The sequence below is a fragment of the Lissotriton helveticus genome, chromosome 7 (assembly GCF_964261635.1).
Source record: "Lissotriton helveticus chromosome 7, aLisHel1.1, whole genome shotgun sequence".
Classification (NCBI taxonomy): domain Eukaryota; kingdom Metazoa; phylum Chordata; class Amphibia; order Caudata; family Salamandridae; genus Lissotriton; species Lissotriton helveticus.
Genome location: NC_136068.1, coordinates 641,751,640 through 641,768,200, shown reverse-complemented (window position 1 = coordinate 641,768,200; position 16,561 = coordinate 641,751,640). Strand labels below are relative to the sequence as shown.

The 16,561-nt window shown below is 44.0% G+C and overlaps 1 protein-coding gene across 1 annotated transcript in view; it reads right to left on the bottom strand.

Moving 5' to 3' along the window:
* Nucleotides 1-2,549: 2,549 nt before the first annotated feature.
* The window catches only part of HCFC1R1 (host cell factor C1 regulator 1), a 50,878-nt gene continuing 36,866 nt past the window's right edge, over nucleotides 2,550-16,561 (bottom strand). Inside the window, exon 6 of the mRNA XM_078652897.1 lies at nucleotides 2,550-3,763. Coding sequence (XP_078509023.1) covers nucleotides 3,523-3,763 — 241 coding nt within the window. The 3' untranslated portion in view covers nucleotides 2,550-3,522. The remainder of the gene's footprint in view (nucleotides 3,764-16,561) is intronic.

The window sequence follows — 16,561 nt, the reverse complement described above, 5'->3', positions numbered from 1 at the left end:
AATGAGGCCATTTCCATTATATATTAGAAAATAGTAAACAACTTCCCTGACCAGATGATGGCACGGAGATAGGCCTGGGAAACAGACACTGGGGCATTAGAAGATGATGACCAGGCAGAGTCTTTGCAAAGCTCAATGGAGGAGGCGATAAAACCACGCTTTAGCCTAGTACAACTACGGATCTTACATAGATCATACTATTCAAGAATGCTTCTCCACAAGACAGGGGGAGGGGAATCTGCAATATGTCCTCGGGGCTATGGGCAAGAGGGCACCTTTTTCCACATCCTCTAGGGAAGACCGGTAATACAACTCTCCTAGGTAGAGATGGCATGGATAATGGCCCAGGTACTCAATCTAGTGGTTCCCTTAGATGCAAAATGGCTCCTATTTACTAATAAAGGTTGTAGTGCTATATGCACTCATATGTATGGGAATAATGTGATGACCTTTGACTACCAGTATTTTAATTGACTATGTGTTTTAACTTACTCCATCTTGAATGTATGAAATTTTTTATCCACTTGCATTTTTACTTGTGATTTCATTTTGTGTCTTCTTATAGCTTCAGAGTAGGAATGTTTACCTTCTCCTCAGCAGAGAGTAAAACAGCCTTGCCTGGAACAGAATGTGTGAGATGCACATTTCAAAGCATGAAAGAGAGAAATGTGTGGAATGTACTTCTCTGTCTTAATAGTGTAGTCTTGTAGGTAGTGGTGCACAAATGTGCAGTGCGTTGTCCATAGGGAAATTAAGTTTTAACTATTGACTTTAGCTTGCTTTAACTCCATCTTGAATTCTGACTGTTTGGCTTGAGTTCTGCACACACAAGCAGACCCAAGGTTACTCATGGTAATTCAGGCAATGTGCGTGCAGAATTGTTTTCCTCTTTGAGTGTGTTTTGTTCTCTTTGAGATGGTTTCTACTTTCTCGAGCTTCACTAAGATAAGGGTCTGGAACATGTAATGTGGAGGCGCGAGAATGCGTTGGGAATCCTTTGCTTTGGAATGCTTGCAGGAGCCTTGCAAGAACCAGTAAGTTTCTCTGGTGAAGACGGTGTCTTCGTGCATTGAGAATAATATAAAAAGGGGGGTTCCGTGCCTCGAAAACCAGGTTCTCTCCTGAGAGGTGGACGCATCTGCTCAGTGCTGTATTTCCCAGCTTGAGAAGTTTCCTGACCCCAGGGCTGAAATTTGAAATCCCAGAGGCTTGTAAGGGCTACCATGAAGATATTGCAGCTGATGAGGTACTTTCTTTGATCATTGTTATTGAGATATCTGGATAGATCTATAGTTATTTCTACATATGCTTTCGACTGTGTGCCGAGTGACCAGCGTGTGACGTATTTCTGTTCTTAACTATATATTCATGTACATACAGTTAGTCTCCTATATATTTATTGCTTGCTTAGGTTTTGTTCCCTTGCATGTCACTTGTGAATGCTTCATTATTATTATCTGCTTAGGTTTTGCTCCCTTCCATGTCACTTGTGAATGCTTCATTATTATCGGACTTGTAAGTGTTACATTATTAGCATGTGTTTTACCATTATCATCTGCATGTGTTTTATTTAAAGTATTTGATTATTTTGCGAGTGCTTCATTATTATTTGCTTGCACATATAGTATGTTTACATTTGCATGTTGTTTTACCTGATTCATTTGACATCTGAGAAAGCCTTTCGGTTGAGAGTTGGGCTAATAAAAGCCCATGATTTATTCTGAAAACTGTCTCTTTATGTTCCTCATTTCATGAGTGTGGAGACCACTTTCCAGGTGCTTTCTTGCTTTACCGAGTGCCTCTGCTGGGGAGTGATGAATTGCTTTTATTTGGGAGTGTAAAGCAAGATAAAGGTAAGGCGGGAAGGCCAAAATACTAGCAGATTTGTCTGGTTGATGCAGCGGGGGTAGCCAAGCATCGCATGCTTGGGCTGCAGCGATGCCTCCCAAAGTTGAAGACTGGGAGTCTGACATGGATTGGTGCCATGGATGACGCAACTGGCTTAACAAAGTAGGGACTACCTAGGAAATGCAAAAAGGTGTGTGGCAACAGGCATACTTACTGAAGTTAATGAGGATGAGGGGGTGGGCGCAGAAATAGGAGGGGGAGGGACCAGACATTTCTGTGTGTTACCTGTGAGGGCTTCATATTTCTGAAAGCCGTGAAGGCTCTATATCTGCGGACTGTCCGTGTCACGTATTTGATGCTGTCTGCTCTACTTAATGTGTACACTGAACAATTGCTTTGAATACTGTATGATGAGCAAAGTTTAATACAAAAGTAGTTTTGAAAAAAGCTCAGCTCCTTATCATGATCCAAAGTAACTCTGAGAAGAGCCCTATTAGGGAGAACATAGAAAACAATGAGGAGGCAATTATAAACCCCACCTCCCCACATAAGCCAGCTCTTCTATTTTAATACAAAAAGCACAATGGCAATCATTCACAAATAATCCAAAAGGAGGGTGTGCTATTGGACGAGATGAAGAATGCTGGAGCTCTGAGCAATGTTGCCAGAAACAATACCACAAATTCCAGTTTCCACATCGGTTTTTGGTGGGTCAAGAACCTCTTTATTTTAAGACATAAGCAACACTCAAGCATTATGTTGAAACAGAATAAAGCAATCACCCAGGCTTCACATTCAAAATAAAAATGTAAAAAAAATAAAACAACTCACGCCTTACAAGAGTCAAGCACAAACACACCTGTGTCGCAAGTCAATGTGACATGCACCTTTATGTACACTAGCAAAGATGGCTACCTCAAAAGTACCATGAGATCCGACTCATCATTGGGGGAGAGGGGGTTATCACTGTTCACGTGAAAGAGCCACAGAGATAGGTTTGGGGCGCTTAGGATGCCACCATTTGATAAGAGTTATGGGAAGGTAATCAGATGGACTGAGAAATGAGGGAAGCCCCAATGAAATTGGACCTGGATAATCTGGCAAGACTGCCAACGTGGCAGAACTGCTGGGACAAACTATGGGAGCCGGTGAAAAAATCTTTTGTAGCAAGGCCCTGAGGAAGTGTTTAAGAGGGACCAGAACAGCAACTTTTACTCTGATACAGAGCCAAAGGTCCCAAGGAAAACTACCCATTTCATTATAAAGGATGTTAAGTTATTTAGGGGTCTGGTAGCACCTATCAGAAAGGAGAAGCTGTTGGCAGAGTAAAGCTTGTCCGAGTACTACTCAGCTGGTAAAGCTTGTAGTGCCTGGTTTCAGTCCTCAGTGTTACCAGTAAGAATATGTGACTCACTGTAATAACTATCTCATTCTTAATCTTTTAGCGTCATATACTTCATACTTCTGCAAAACAGACACTCTCTCGGTCTTAAGTGTCACTTGTATCAACAAGCCTTTTACCCCCAACAATCCCAATGATGCGCTTTGAGCCCAAATGGTTTTCACTGGATTATTCTGAAAGGTTTGCCATATGCACATCCTTCCGTACTGTCATTGGCGGCAACTGTGGACAGGAAATGTTAGGAGCCTCCATCTCAGGCCCTGCCCACTCCCTCAGAGCTCCATTGCATCCTCATTGTCTTGTAGGACCCCCCTCCGCGGTGAACTTCCGCTGCTGTCTGTGTTGAGATGGTGGGCATAAAGGGAGCGGCTGGCACCAACCTGTGGTACTGTCCGCCCATTGCAACCATCCCGGTCTCGGGAGCCGTCCCGCTGCCGGGTCAGTGTGCGAATGGCTTCATGGATCAGGTTGCCAGGAGGCTTCCACAGAACAAGCTCCATGCATGGATGACTCCTGAGGAAAATGGAACACAAAATTTAAGTTTATTAACACATGTACTTTTGTTACAATTCTGTTGCTCTATGAGAAACTTTGAATTAAAGGCTTCACATTAAAGGACTACAAAACAAGCTAGGCATGGTGTAACCTAAAATCCTTAAGTACTTCCAGTTCTGCATAATGTGAGACTTAAAACGCTTAAAACACTAGTAATGAAAGTACTAATGAACGTAGCCAAACTTTAGTCAAGCATGACATCATAAACTGTAACATGACTCCTGGCACATTCACTATGTTACAGAAGTACACCTTGGAAACCAGTGTGCACTTTAGTCATATTGCTCATCCTATCCATATACTTAAAAAATTATCTGAGTCACTGCAACTTTAGTGATGAGTAGTAATGGGGTGTGTACAGTCAATTTCAAACGGAAAAGATTTTATTTTATTTTTTTAAAACATGTATAACTTTGGTGAACATGAACAGGGCAAGGTGTAAGTTGAAATCCATTTGTTGTTTGGAGTGAATCTGTGTGATCGTTTTTGAAATACTAAAAGAAAGGAATAATAATGCACTGGCAGGCTGCTTCTCAAACATATTTAAAAAGTAAAATGAAAATCACAAATAAAATCCCACAGGCTGAGACACAGAAATACCATCAGGGAATTGCACCCTTAGGGGCTGGGATCTTAATTCCTGGCACAAGGGAGCTACCTACCCACCTTGAGCCTTTAAAGTTCCCAGGCCTGGCTGAGAGGTCAAGGCGCCAAAGCTGAGTGGTAGTGTCCTCATAACCAACATGTTTTTCCAACAAGGAGACATGGGTGCAGGGGGGGTGGGGGGTGTTATCCCTAGCAAGTGCCCCCCCCCCCCCAATGTATGAAATCCTGTTACCTTGCCGAAAGGCAACATATCTGTGGGGCAGAAAGGCAACATATCTGTGTGTGAGCAAGCACACACAAACAGACACACACAGTTTAAAGAATGCTTCCTGGTGTTAACCAATAGTTGGGGAGGATACGTTGTGTCCTTGGTCATGACCGGGCCAAAGGACAGGCCATGTTCACAGAGACTGCTGGACACAGCTGAAGTCTAAATGTTTTTTATTGTTGAAACAACTGTTATGATCACAGTAAAACATACACAGCAAGCAGCACACCGAGATTACTAGCAATGTCACAAAACCAAAAATCACAGAAAAAGGGAGATATTAAATAAAGGAGAACAATACAGAGGCAATACCCTGTGAAAGCATCATGAAGGAAAGCTAGATTGCCCTAACTCGGTCCAGCTACATAATCTACGGTCTAAAACTTCAGGAACAAAGCAAAAAAGTTTGGAGGCACTCAATTCAAGTAAAAGACATTGTCTACTCACCTGCCAGAAAAGGTTCAGTCTTTGGCGAAACTCCATAAACGACATCCACACAATGCCAAAAAATAATATTTGAGGGAAATAAAAAGTGATAGGTGGATTGTTTGAATTAATCTCAGCTACTGGTCCTTACTCTGGGCCGAAGTCTAATCCATCATTCTTTTGCCCACCATGCCATCTAAGACAGGTACCAACCATATGAAAATCAGTCTTGGTACTGCCCCAATGGGAACAGTCTAGCCTAAACTGATAGGCTAAATCCAATGCCTATTTGGGCCTAGTCAGTAGGGCGCAGCTTCAGTCCAATGTCAGAGCATGGGACCCAAGTCTGAGCTTAACCGTCGCACTTAGGGCATTGCACTTAGGAAAACAAAAAAGTGATGTGTGCATTGCTTGGATTAATCTCAGCCACTGGCAATTAGTCTGGGTCGCAGTGCAGGCATGGACAGTTCCAATGTGCAATAATGATAGCCAAATGTGTTTCTAATCAATAACAATTGATGGTCAGAATTGGACAAACAGAACTTTGGCACATTCATTTTCTGACCCACCAAATCTTTCACTCCAGCAGATGTAGGACATCTCTCTGAAAGCTGATCTTGTAAAAGTTACTGTAATACTCAAGCAATCCTCTAGAAAACCTAGCTGGCTGTGCGACATGTTCTGAGTACCCAGTTCTGAGTACGCAGTCAATCAAGTTCAGGCTGAGGTGAAGGATCTTGCCTAACACCCCGTAGTTGAGAGCAGTCGTGCACCAAGACTTCCTGTGTGGCAGTTTGGAGAGCTAAACAAGGTCTACAAAACATCATTAAATGTGGCCCGTTTGTGTCAACATGAACGTTGTCTTTTATTGACCAGCACTGGCATCTTCCATAGATTCAAGTCTTGATTAGTCCCCTCTGGGTAGCCCAGAAACCCTCTATAGTCAATGTTAACATATCATATCCGTACACTCAAGTAACTTTGAAAACAGCCATAGACTATATGCAGCCCATTCACCTCATTGTGTGATATGAACCCAGACAAAGCAGCTGGAACTCAAAGCTCCAACTTCTCACAGTGGATGAGCTGCTCAGATTTTCACAGTAGGCCAAATGGAACACAGTTGAAAGAAGGCCTAATTCCTGTGAAGGTTGGCGGAAGCACGTGAATCTATGAAAGATGCCAATGATGGGGAACTGGAGTTAAGGTAAGTAACCATTTCTTTTCCAGCATTGAATCTTTCACAGATTTCACATGTTTGAATTACGACTACTGTAACCATTTCACAAATGTACTCTCAAGATGCAGTAACAGGCTCACCTTAATTAAACAGGTTGTGTAGTGTTGCTGATCGTACTACCACTTCTGACACCTACTGGACATTGAGGCAGGCAGTAATGCCTCACAAAGGCATGTTTAGATGACCAAGTCATTTCTTTACAGATTCCCGCAATAGAATTTCAAGCAAAGAGAGCAGCCATGGCAGACCTAAGGATCAAGTTGAATGTGCTAAAATTTTGCTTGCTAAGACTTTGCCTGTGGCAAAAATGGGGTGGCATGGTTAGTGTTTTTTGGTATCTTGATACTGCAGCCAGAAATTCTTGAATCGTGGGAGGAATGTTTCAAACCAGAATGAGCAGGTGCAAAAGATACAGTAAAATCTTGTGTGAACGCATAGTTAGCAGAGTCAGATTGGCATTCGCTGCCCATATCCAATGCATATCCCATTTTGAGGAGTACATCCTGATTGTGGAACTCGATCTTGCCACTGCCAAGATGACTGGACAGTGAGGAGGCATGCTGAAAACTCCAAGTATGCAGTAGCCAAGAAGTTGAGGTGAAGTGGCGGTAGACTGCGGTGGAGAACCTGCATGCGATCCCTGGTCAGTATATACAAGTTCACCTTGAGGCATCTACGGACATGTTCAACTGCTACATGAACCAAGATTGCCTGGCCCAAGCCATGGCAATTAAGATCAGCCTGCATAAGAATCTTCAGAGTAATCTTAGTATAAAATGGGACTCATGGAAAAGCATACGCATAGATTCCTTATCAGAGAATAGAAAGAGCTACCACCCACTTGTGTAAAGAGGGAATTTGACACTGACCAGAGTGGCGAAAATAGGTTGAGAGGGGAGTCAATTGTTAAAGTTGCTGTATTCCATCTCCCATTCTATGTTATTGTACATGCCAGACAATATCCAGAGGCCTGTTATTTGGCACCAGGCTGGGGAAAATGCCTGAACCCACTCTACTACCGAACCCAGTGAATGTGACATATCAGTGTGTCTGGTTTTATGGCCTTCAAAGCCTCATCCATGTGCATCCCAAAAAGCTGCTGGCTATCAAAAGACATATCCACTATTTTGGATTGCACGTCCGAGTGGAAGGAAGTGCTATATAACCATATATAAAGCAGCATAATACTTCTCATGTAGCAGTCTTCCTGATGCCACTGTTGGAAACGTCTAGGGAAACATCAATCAGTGCTACCAGTTATCCTTCATGAAGAATAGCCATGGCACGTTCTTTACAGACTGCCTAGTTTTTCAATATAGGCGGATATGTAATGCCAGAGTTATTTGTCATTTCACATCAGAATGGCACTGGCATTGGGAGATTTTCACTGCCATAGAAGGTAATGCCATAATTTTCTAGCACACTGTATGTATATGAGCATCGACTTTTGTCTGGTGATAACTTTGTCTGGTGATACCAGACATAGTGATAAGAGATTTCGCGACTGATGCTGAAATCATAGTCTGTTTTGAGCTGGATGAGAACGTAGGCTGGTGCAATTCAAAGGGTTTGTATTTTTTGTTCAGTTTAGTTACAGAGCTCATACCCATTGCATGGTTTTTCATATATAGTAAGCCTTCTTTACACAAGTGATCAAGCAGTGGCCAGGCTCCGACTGAACATCTGGATTTGTCACGGAAAGCAAAAAGGAAAGACGTTTTTTCCACAGAATCTTTTAGATGCTCTGTCAATGAGGCAATGCAACGGATGTATATCGGCTGGGGTGAGCCCCCCCCCCATCCACCCACCTTGTGAGGTTTTGCTGCTACTTGAGTCCCTGGTTGGGGTGGCTGACTTTGAGGAGCTGATAAAGCATAATACCCAAGCAGCGGTTGAGCAGTGACAAAACTTTTCCAAGAAGTATTAAAGAGATTCCAGACAATCCACTGTACCTGTACCTAGAAGCCCTTCTGCATGATAATCATATTTAGATTATTTTTTGTGATCCTCTGCTGTGGCTTCTTCCTCTGATCTAATTCCTTCTCCTTTACCCTGTTGTAAGTATTTATCATCTAGTGAGAAAAAGGGAGGGTTGCATGGAAATCCAGAAAATTCTTCAAGCTGCAAAACTACTCCTAGTTTTGCACAATGAATCTTTTCTGAATTCAAATGCTTTGCATTGACTCTGTAGCAGTTTTATCCTCGAGAGTTTCGGTCACAATGAGTCTGCATTTGTAAACAGGTGTTTTCGTGTTTTCGGTCCTCCCATGGCTATCCATTAAGTAGTGTCTGGTAAAGTTGTGTGAATAGGACCATGTGGCTGCCCTACATATACCCGTAATGGAGACATTGGCGATCAAGTGTTGCTCCCTTATTTCTTGTGGAGAGTGGTTGTGGTTTTGCTTCCAACATAACGTATAGTTTCTTACCTGTCAGTGTAGCTTTGCAGCTTGAAGACTCTCTGGATTCACTATGCTGTGCATTATTCTGCCATCTAGTGGTTGGGTCCGGCGGAGGAGGGTGGGTTCACTAGTAAATCCAGAAAGTGGTCAAGCTGCAAAACTACACTGACAGGTAAGAAACTATACGTTTTGCAGCGTGAATCTTTCTGGATTCACTATGCTGTGCATAGACTTTGTAGCAGTTTGTCCTTATTGTGGTGGCTGCATGGAAGATGAGCACTGGTTACTGAATATGTATTGTAAGATCTTCTGTCCCACTTGCGCTTCTTTGTTCATTTGGATATCTACACAGTAGTGCTTAGTGAATCAGAATCAGAAAGTACTTTATTCGGCTAAAATCATTAACCATGAAAGTAACAACATGAACAACATACTACATAAAAAGGCTAACTAAAAATACACACTCATTATGTTTCATTTACACTAATAGTTTTCCTTAATTTCAAAACATGTTTAAAATAGTTTAAAAGAACCACAACAATAAAAACAGTGTCCATTCTCTGACATTCTAGGAAAGCTAAACGACATCTTTTTAAATTCATGTCTTTGAGAAGGGGGATTAAAAATGTTCGGCGAGGAATAGTACAAAATTTACAAAAGAATAAAATGTGAATGTCAGATTGAGGTGAGGAATCATCACAAGGGCAGGTTGATAAAGTCTGCGACCATAAATTCATCGTTGGGAAGGACAGAAGTCTGAACACAAGATTCAATCTAAAGCGGGTTAAAAGAAATCGATCATAATTAGACATCAACAGGGTCAAATAGGGCTGTATTTTTACTCCAGTCAATATTAGGTTATGCCAGGCCACGGTCTTTTTTATTAGCTTCTGCTCTTCTTCTTTTTTCCTTGAGGTAGTCCAGACTCAGTTTTTTCAAAGATCTTCTGGGAATATTTCCCATAGATAATGGATCCTCATAGTATTCGCAGTGACCAATATCAAACAAAAATTGCTTAATATATGCTAACCATTCGACCTTGGCCGTATTTTCCATGTTCAAAATGTCCTGTATCACAGCCCGGTTTACTACACATTCATTAGTAGTCCATACCCTGTGCCACAAGAGAATGGGCTGTATTCTAATTAAATCTGATAAAAAAAAGGTTGACCCAACTCCGCGTGGCAAATGTAAGTTGATATACTCTGCAGTACAGATAAAACATCCCGTATAAATTTGTTTTCAACAATTTGTAGTGGGTCAATATTCGAAAAGCCCCAAAGTCCCGCACCATAAAGGGCTACAGATGTACATGTGGCATTATATATGGTCAAGAGTGCTTAGTGAATGTTTGCACTGAAGACCATGTTGCAGCTTGGCAAATGTCTTGGATTGGTGCGTTACCTAGAAACGCAATTATTGCTCCTTTCTTCCTTGTTGGGGGAGCATGAGCTGCTCCTTGTAACAGTTGACCTGCTTGCTTGTGGCATGGTTGTATGATTTGTGCAATCCACCGTGCAATTGTATTTTTGGTAACCGGTCGTCCCAAAAGACTGCTGGCGAAGGAAACAAAGAGCTGCTTTGTCTTTCTGCACTCCTTTGTCCTCTCTATATAGTGCATCACAGCTCTCCTGGCGTCCAGTGTGTGCAGCGCCCTTTCTGTGCTTGTGGTTGGTTTTTGGAAAAAACTTGATATTTGGATGGTTTGGTTGATGTGGAACTGAGACACCACTTTTGGCATGAAGAGTGGGTCTGTTCTCATTACAATCCTATCACTTTGTATCTGCAGATAGGGCTCTTGAAGTGTTAGCGCTTGCAACTCACTTACTCTTCGTAGTGATGAAGGACGTCTTTAGCGTGAGCATGTGCAGTGTAGCCTTGTGAATCGGGTCAGATGGTGCCTTCATCAATTGAGTTAGCACTACGTTGAGGTTCCATGCTGGTGCTGGCATTCTGTTTGGAGGTGTGATTCCCTTTTTTCTTCTAGAAATCTTTTTATTACTTGGGAGGTGAAGAAACTTTTCCCTGTTTCTCCTCTTGTGTAAGCCACTATCGGCGCTAAGTGCACCCTTAGTGATGTGTAGCTTAGTTTACTTTGTAGTAGATGTGTTAAGTAATTTAGTACTGATGATTCCCTTGTGATTTTCCTTTGCAGTCTCTCCCTAATGCACTATTCGGAGAATCTTTTCCACTTTGCTACGTAGCATTTCCTTGTGGTAGGTCTTCTTGCCTCCCTGAGCACTGCCATGGTGCTCGCCAGTAGTTTGAGGTGTGCACACTCTAGGTCTTCAGGAGCCATGCCGCTAGGCTGAGGCTCTTTGGCTCTGGGTGTAGGACCCTTCCGTTCTGCATTGTTAACAGGTCATTCTTTTTGGGAATCTGTGCGCTGGTGCATGCGCCAGCTCTACTATTTGTGAGAACCATGACTGTTTGGCCCATCGAGGTGCTATTAGTATCAGCGACATGTTGCTGATCCTGCATTTGCTGAGTACCCTGCGTATCATCGGTATCGGGGGAAAAGCGTGTGCAAATGTCTTTGACCAACTTATCCATAGCGCTCTCCCTTGTGACTGATGGTGTGGTTGTCTGGATGCAAAGTGTTGGCATTTTGGCATGTTGCAAATAGGTCTATTTGCGGTGTACTCCACTTCCGGAACACTTTCCGTATTTCCTGTTGGTTGATCTTCCATTCGTGGGATGCTGAGGTCTGCCTGCTCCGTCTGTCTGCTTCCACATTGTCCTTCACTGGCAGATGTATTGCTAGTAGGTCTATTTTTTAGTGGAATGGACCATGTCCATATTTCCTGTGCTAGGCCTGATAGTGCTACTCATTGTGTTCCTCCTTGTTTGTTGATGTAGAACATGGTTTACGTGTTGTCTCTTGGGATAACACCCTGTTTCCGTACAGCTCCTTCTGAAAGGCTTTTAAGGCTAGGACCACAGTTTTTAGTTCCAGATAGTTGATGTGCTTGATCGCATCCTGCTGCAACCATAGCCCCATCACCTTGAGTTTGTTCATGTGTGCACCCCACTCTAGCTGGGAGGCGTCCGTTGTGATGGTCACTGTTGGAGTTGGTTGTGTGAATGGTTTCCCCTGTGATATGTTTTCCTTGTTCCACCACACTATTTCCAGATGCACTGCGTGTGTGACAACCACTAGATCTTGCCAACTCCCTGTCACCAATGCTGCTGTATCCATTCCTGGAATGGTCTCATGTGGAGTCGAATATTTTAGACTAGGTGAATGCACGACGTTATCATTCCCATCAGCTTGCTCACCGTACTCACTGTCAGAACTTGCTCCTTGTGGTAAAGACGTGTTTCCTTCAGTATTGCCAATGTTCTGTTCCTGCTGAGGAACACTTTGGCCTGTATGGTGTCTATCTCCGCCCCTAAGAATATCTTGATCTGCTCCGGTTCTCTTGACAATTTTTTTCCAATGGATTGAGAAACCCAGTTGGGTCAGTGTTTGTATGACCTGCTGGATATCTTGTTTGCAGAGGCTGTACGAACTTGCCTTCACGAGCAAGTCCTCGAGATAGAGATATACATGTATTCCTTGCCTTCGTAGGTGTGCTGCGACAGGTGCTAGGCATTTTGTAAATACCCTTGGTGCAGATTTGAGCCCAAATGCCAGTACTGTGAACTGGTAGGGAGTTTGGTTGATCACAAACCTTAATAGACGTTTGTGCTTGTGGTTGATGGGGATGTGCAAGTACACGTCCTTCAAATCTACAGTTGCCATGTAATCCCCTTGTTGTATTTGTGGTATTACTTCTTGTATGGAAGTAATTTTGAATCCGAGTCGTTATGAATTTGTTCAAGAACCTTAGATGTAGGATAGATCTTAGTGTTTCATCTACCTTTGGCACGAGGAAGAAAATGGAGTAAATCCCCTTGTTCCTTTGGTTGTGTGGCACTATCTATCGCCTCCTTGCTGAGCAGTTCCTGCGCCTCTAGTGGCAAGAGCGAAAGTTCTTTTGCTGAGTGTGCCTAGTTTCTTGGTTTTCTGTTTGGAGGTTGTTTTTCTAGCTCTATACAGTATCCGTATTGTATGATGTTTAGTATCCATTTGTCTGTTGTGACCTTCCTCCATTCCTGGATGAAGGCTCTTATTCTGCCCCCTACTGGTATTGTGTGTTCGAGGTACTGTTTGTTGTGGAATGCCTGGTATTTGTTTTTCTGTATGTCCTTCTGCCCACCCGGAGGTGTTAGGGTGGGTGTTTGCTTTATTTTGAAGCCACTTGAGGTAGGCTACTGGCCTCCTCTCCGTGTCTGGCCCCGTCCGTTTGAGCGCCTTCGAAAGGACTGGCCCCGGGGCTGGTACTGCCAGTTCTGCTGCTGTTGTCTCTGCTGTTGTTGGCCCTGGTTGTTTCCTTGGCAGCTTTGCTGGAACGTTTGGTGCGATGTAGTAGGCACATTGCCACCCCTACCACCTGGTCTTCTAGTGGGTGTACCCCCTCTCATCCCTCTGAACTGCAGCGCTCCCATGGACCTTGCCGTCTCGTTGTTCTTTATTGAGCTGGGTTAACTTGTCATCAACTGGTGTGCCAAACAGTTGTTCACCGTTAAAAGGTGTGTTCAGGATGTTGTTCTGCACCTCTGGCTTGAAGCCTGAAATTCTAAGCCATGCGTGTCTTCGCTCGGTCACTCCGATCATCATTTGTCTGCTGAACGTTTCCGCAGCATCCAAGGCCGATTTTAAACATATATTTGCCATGTTCTTACCTTCTTCTATCAGCTGAGCTGCCCTTTGTTGGTACTGGTCTGGTAGATGCTTCAGGAGTTGCCCCACTTCCTCCCAGTGCTGGCATGCATGCCTGTTGATTAGGACGTTGAAGTTTGGGATGTGCCATTGAATTGCCGCACTCTGTTCCATCTTCCTCCCTATGAGGTCCATCCTTCAACTCTCCTTGTCTGGAGGTGGTCCAGCATTTGTGGGTACATTGGCCCTTTTCCTAGCCGTTGCTGTGATAATGGAATCGGCTGCCACTGACCCCTGGATGCAAGCAGGGTCCTTTGAGGAATGCTTATACTTTTTCTCCGTTCTTGGGAGTTACTGCTATACATACTGCTGGTTCTTTAAAGGCATCCCTTCCCTGGTCCAGCACACTAGGGAGCATGGGCAGAAACAGGCTCCTAGTTTGTTGAGGCAGCAGAGTTTCAAGGAGGAAACATGCCATGGGCTTCTCTTCCTCCAGTTTCACCCCATATGTCTGTGCAGCCTTTTGGACAACCATATTGTAGATCCTATGTAGTCTGGCAGTGAGAGCCTCGAAGGGTAAGTGTCTTCTCCTTCTTCCAGCAATTCGGCGTCTAGGTCCTGCCACTCCAAGTCTTGTGCCTCCGAGGACGTCGAGTCCTGGTAGGTCAGCTGATCTTTGTTGCTTCGCTCTCAAAATAGACTTCCTCCTCCTGTTCCTCGACCGGTTCAGGAGTTTTTGGCGGTTCTGCGTCCTAGTCTCTTTCGACTTCGAGCCCGTGCTTCTGGGGGGATGGTATACTGGCTCATCTTTTCGTCGAAGTTCTTTTTTCGCTGCAGGATGCTCGCCATTTCTGCCTCGAGCCTCTACTTCTTCCTTTCCATCTCTGCGGCCTGTTCGGCATCGGGAGGTTGTGCGCTTCGAGGTCGTCAATGTCGAAGTAGTTGTTAGCCCTTCTTTCCTCGGCGCTGAGGTGTCCTTTTCAAGGGCATCCTTCGACGACCTTGATTTTTCGATTGATTTCGCTGCCTGGGAGTCCTTTTAGAGGAATCCGCGGAGCTGCTTGTCCTTGGGTGCTTTTGCCTTCCCCGAGAGTTTTGTCAGCAATGTTCCCTTCGAGGGCTTTGCTTCACTCCTATGAGTGTCACTCGAGTGTCTGGGGGGGTCGACGACTCTTACCTCCTTCGACGTCTTTTTTGGGACTTCAACGACCGTGCAGTCCTCTGGTCCCGCTGCGATGTTGTCCTCTTCTTCACTGGAGAGGTCCAAGTCTCGAAGCGATGGAGGTGGCCCCTGCCCCTGCATATTGTGGTTTGCCCTACTCTGCATCTTTCTTACTCGGAGAGTCTTGGGTGTGAACGCCGAGCACGCGTTGCAGTCCTCGCTGTTGTGGTTGAGCGGCAGGCAGAGGTTGCAGACTGGAGGCTGGTCCTTCTGGGCGTATTTATGGTGACAATTGGTGCAAAACCTGAAAGGGCTTTTGTCCATTCTGCTCAGGGAGCCCGCTGCGAGCGCATTCTCCGTTGAACGTCGCAATCTCGATCGAAAACCTTCTCCCTCATCGTCCCAGTTACCCGACCTGTAGTTGGGTGTCTTGAAAAGTCTGAATTTCGTAGATTCTCTTTTCTTTCCGTTGATTATTTCTCCAAAAACTTTGGAGCTCTTCGGTAACGATCCAGAGGGAAAAAAGAAAAATCTGAAGATGGCGACCAAAGGTGGGAGCTTCCAGAGGAAGCACGTCGACGTCACGAAGGACACCAAATGGTGGTATGTCGACACCCACCAGGGCCGCAAAAAACAAAACAAAAAAAAGACTACAATTCCAGACCCAACAACTAGATGGCGGAATAATGCACAGAATAGTGAATCCAGAAAGATTCACACTGCAAAACCTCTGCTTACATGGCATCTTTGGATTGTCTGGGCAAACGATCTTGCTTACTGATGGGCATTTTGAGGCCTGTGAAAAACAAACTAATTTTGGTTTCCCTTCCTGACCGTTTTTGTTTCCTGAATGGAATACATAAGAGCTCTTCTAATGTCTACTGCGTGAGGATCTTGCACTACTCGAGGTTTAAATTAATTTAAAAAGGCTGCTAGCTGTACAGTTAGATGAACCAGGAAAGATGAGGCCAACTTTGTAAGTGTAGGTTTGCTTGCATAACAACTCTTTCTTTGTGGACTTTTGGGTGAGGCTCTTGCACTGAGCAGGTGTGCAGTTCGCTAGCTTGTCTTAAGGATGTTAGTCACCAAAAAGGCCATATTTAAGGTAAAACAAAATGTAGCTCTGCAATGTGCTTCAGCTCAATAGGTGGTTAAATGAGTTGGGTTAGCACTATATTAAGCTTCCACCATAGTGTGGGTGCTGACCGCCGTGGTATCAATCTCTTTGGACCTTCCAGAAATCTCTTAATGATTCATGTTTGGAACACATTTCTGCTAATTGAACCGCTTGCGTAAGCCACAAAGGCTGCTAAATGTACTTTTAGCGAAGTGTAGGAGATGCCTTCATCAAGCAGGTAAGTGAAGTAAATAAGTATGATTGTGTCCTGCGCCCAGTATTATTTCAGGTACTCCCTATATGCACCACTGTCTGAATGATTCCCCAAGCTGTGTGTGGGTTCAATGAACACTTGACCCCTTGCATCATTACTAGAGCCTGATTCACTGGTGGTGCTAGTACCCTGTCCTACGCCATCTCCACTAGGTCAGACAACTAAGTCTGTCTTGTCCACCGGGGGTATATTAAGATTAGTGTCTCAGTAGTTTTTTTCATCTTAAATTAGTTTTTATTGCCATTTTGAGAGAGAAATACAATTTAGCCACCCAGATTGAATCCTTGAATCCTCTATAGAACTCCCCCAAACAAAATGAGCCTTCGACATGCAAAAAGCCTCTTCTCATTTCTCTGGATTTGAAGCACCAAACACTGCAAGTGAATAAACGAGAGTCATAGTTGTTTGCTTGTATTTCTAGGTTACTAATGGTAAAAGGGAAAAGCGTATACAAATGTCCCTCACTATTTAATCAACAAGGCATTTTCCTGGTGACTAGTGGTTTGGGAATCTGGCTGCAAAGCTGTGACATTTTGTGGGTCGGAAAGAAGGATAT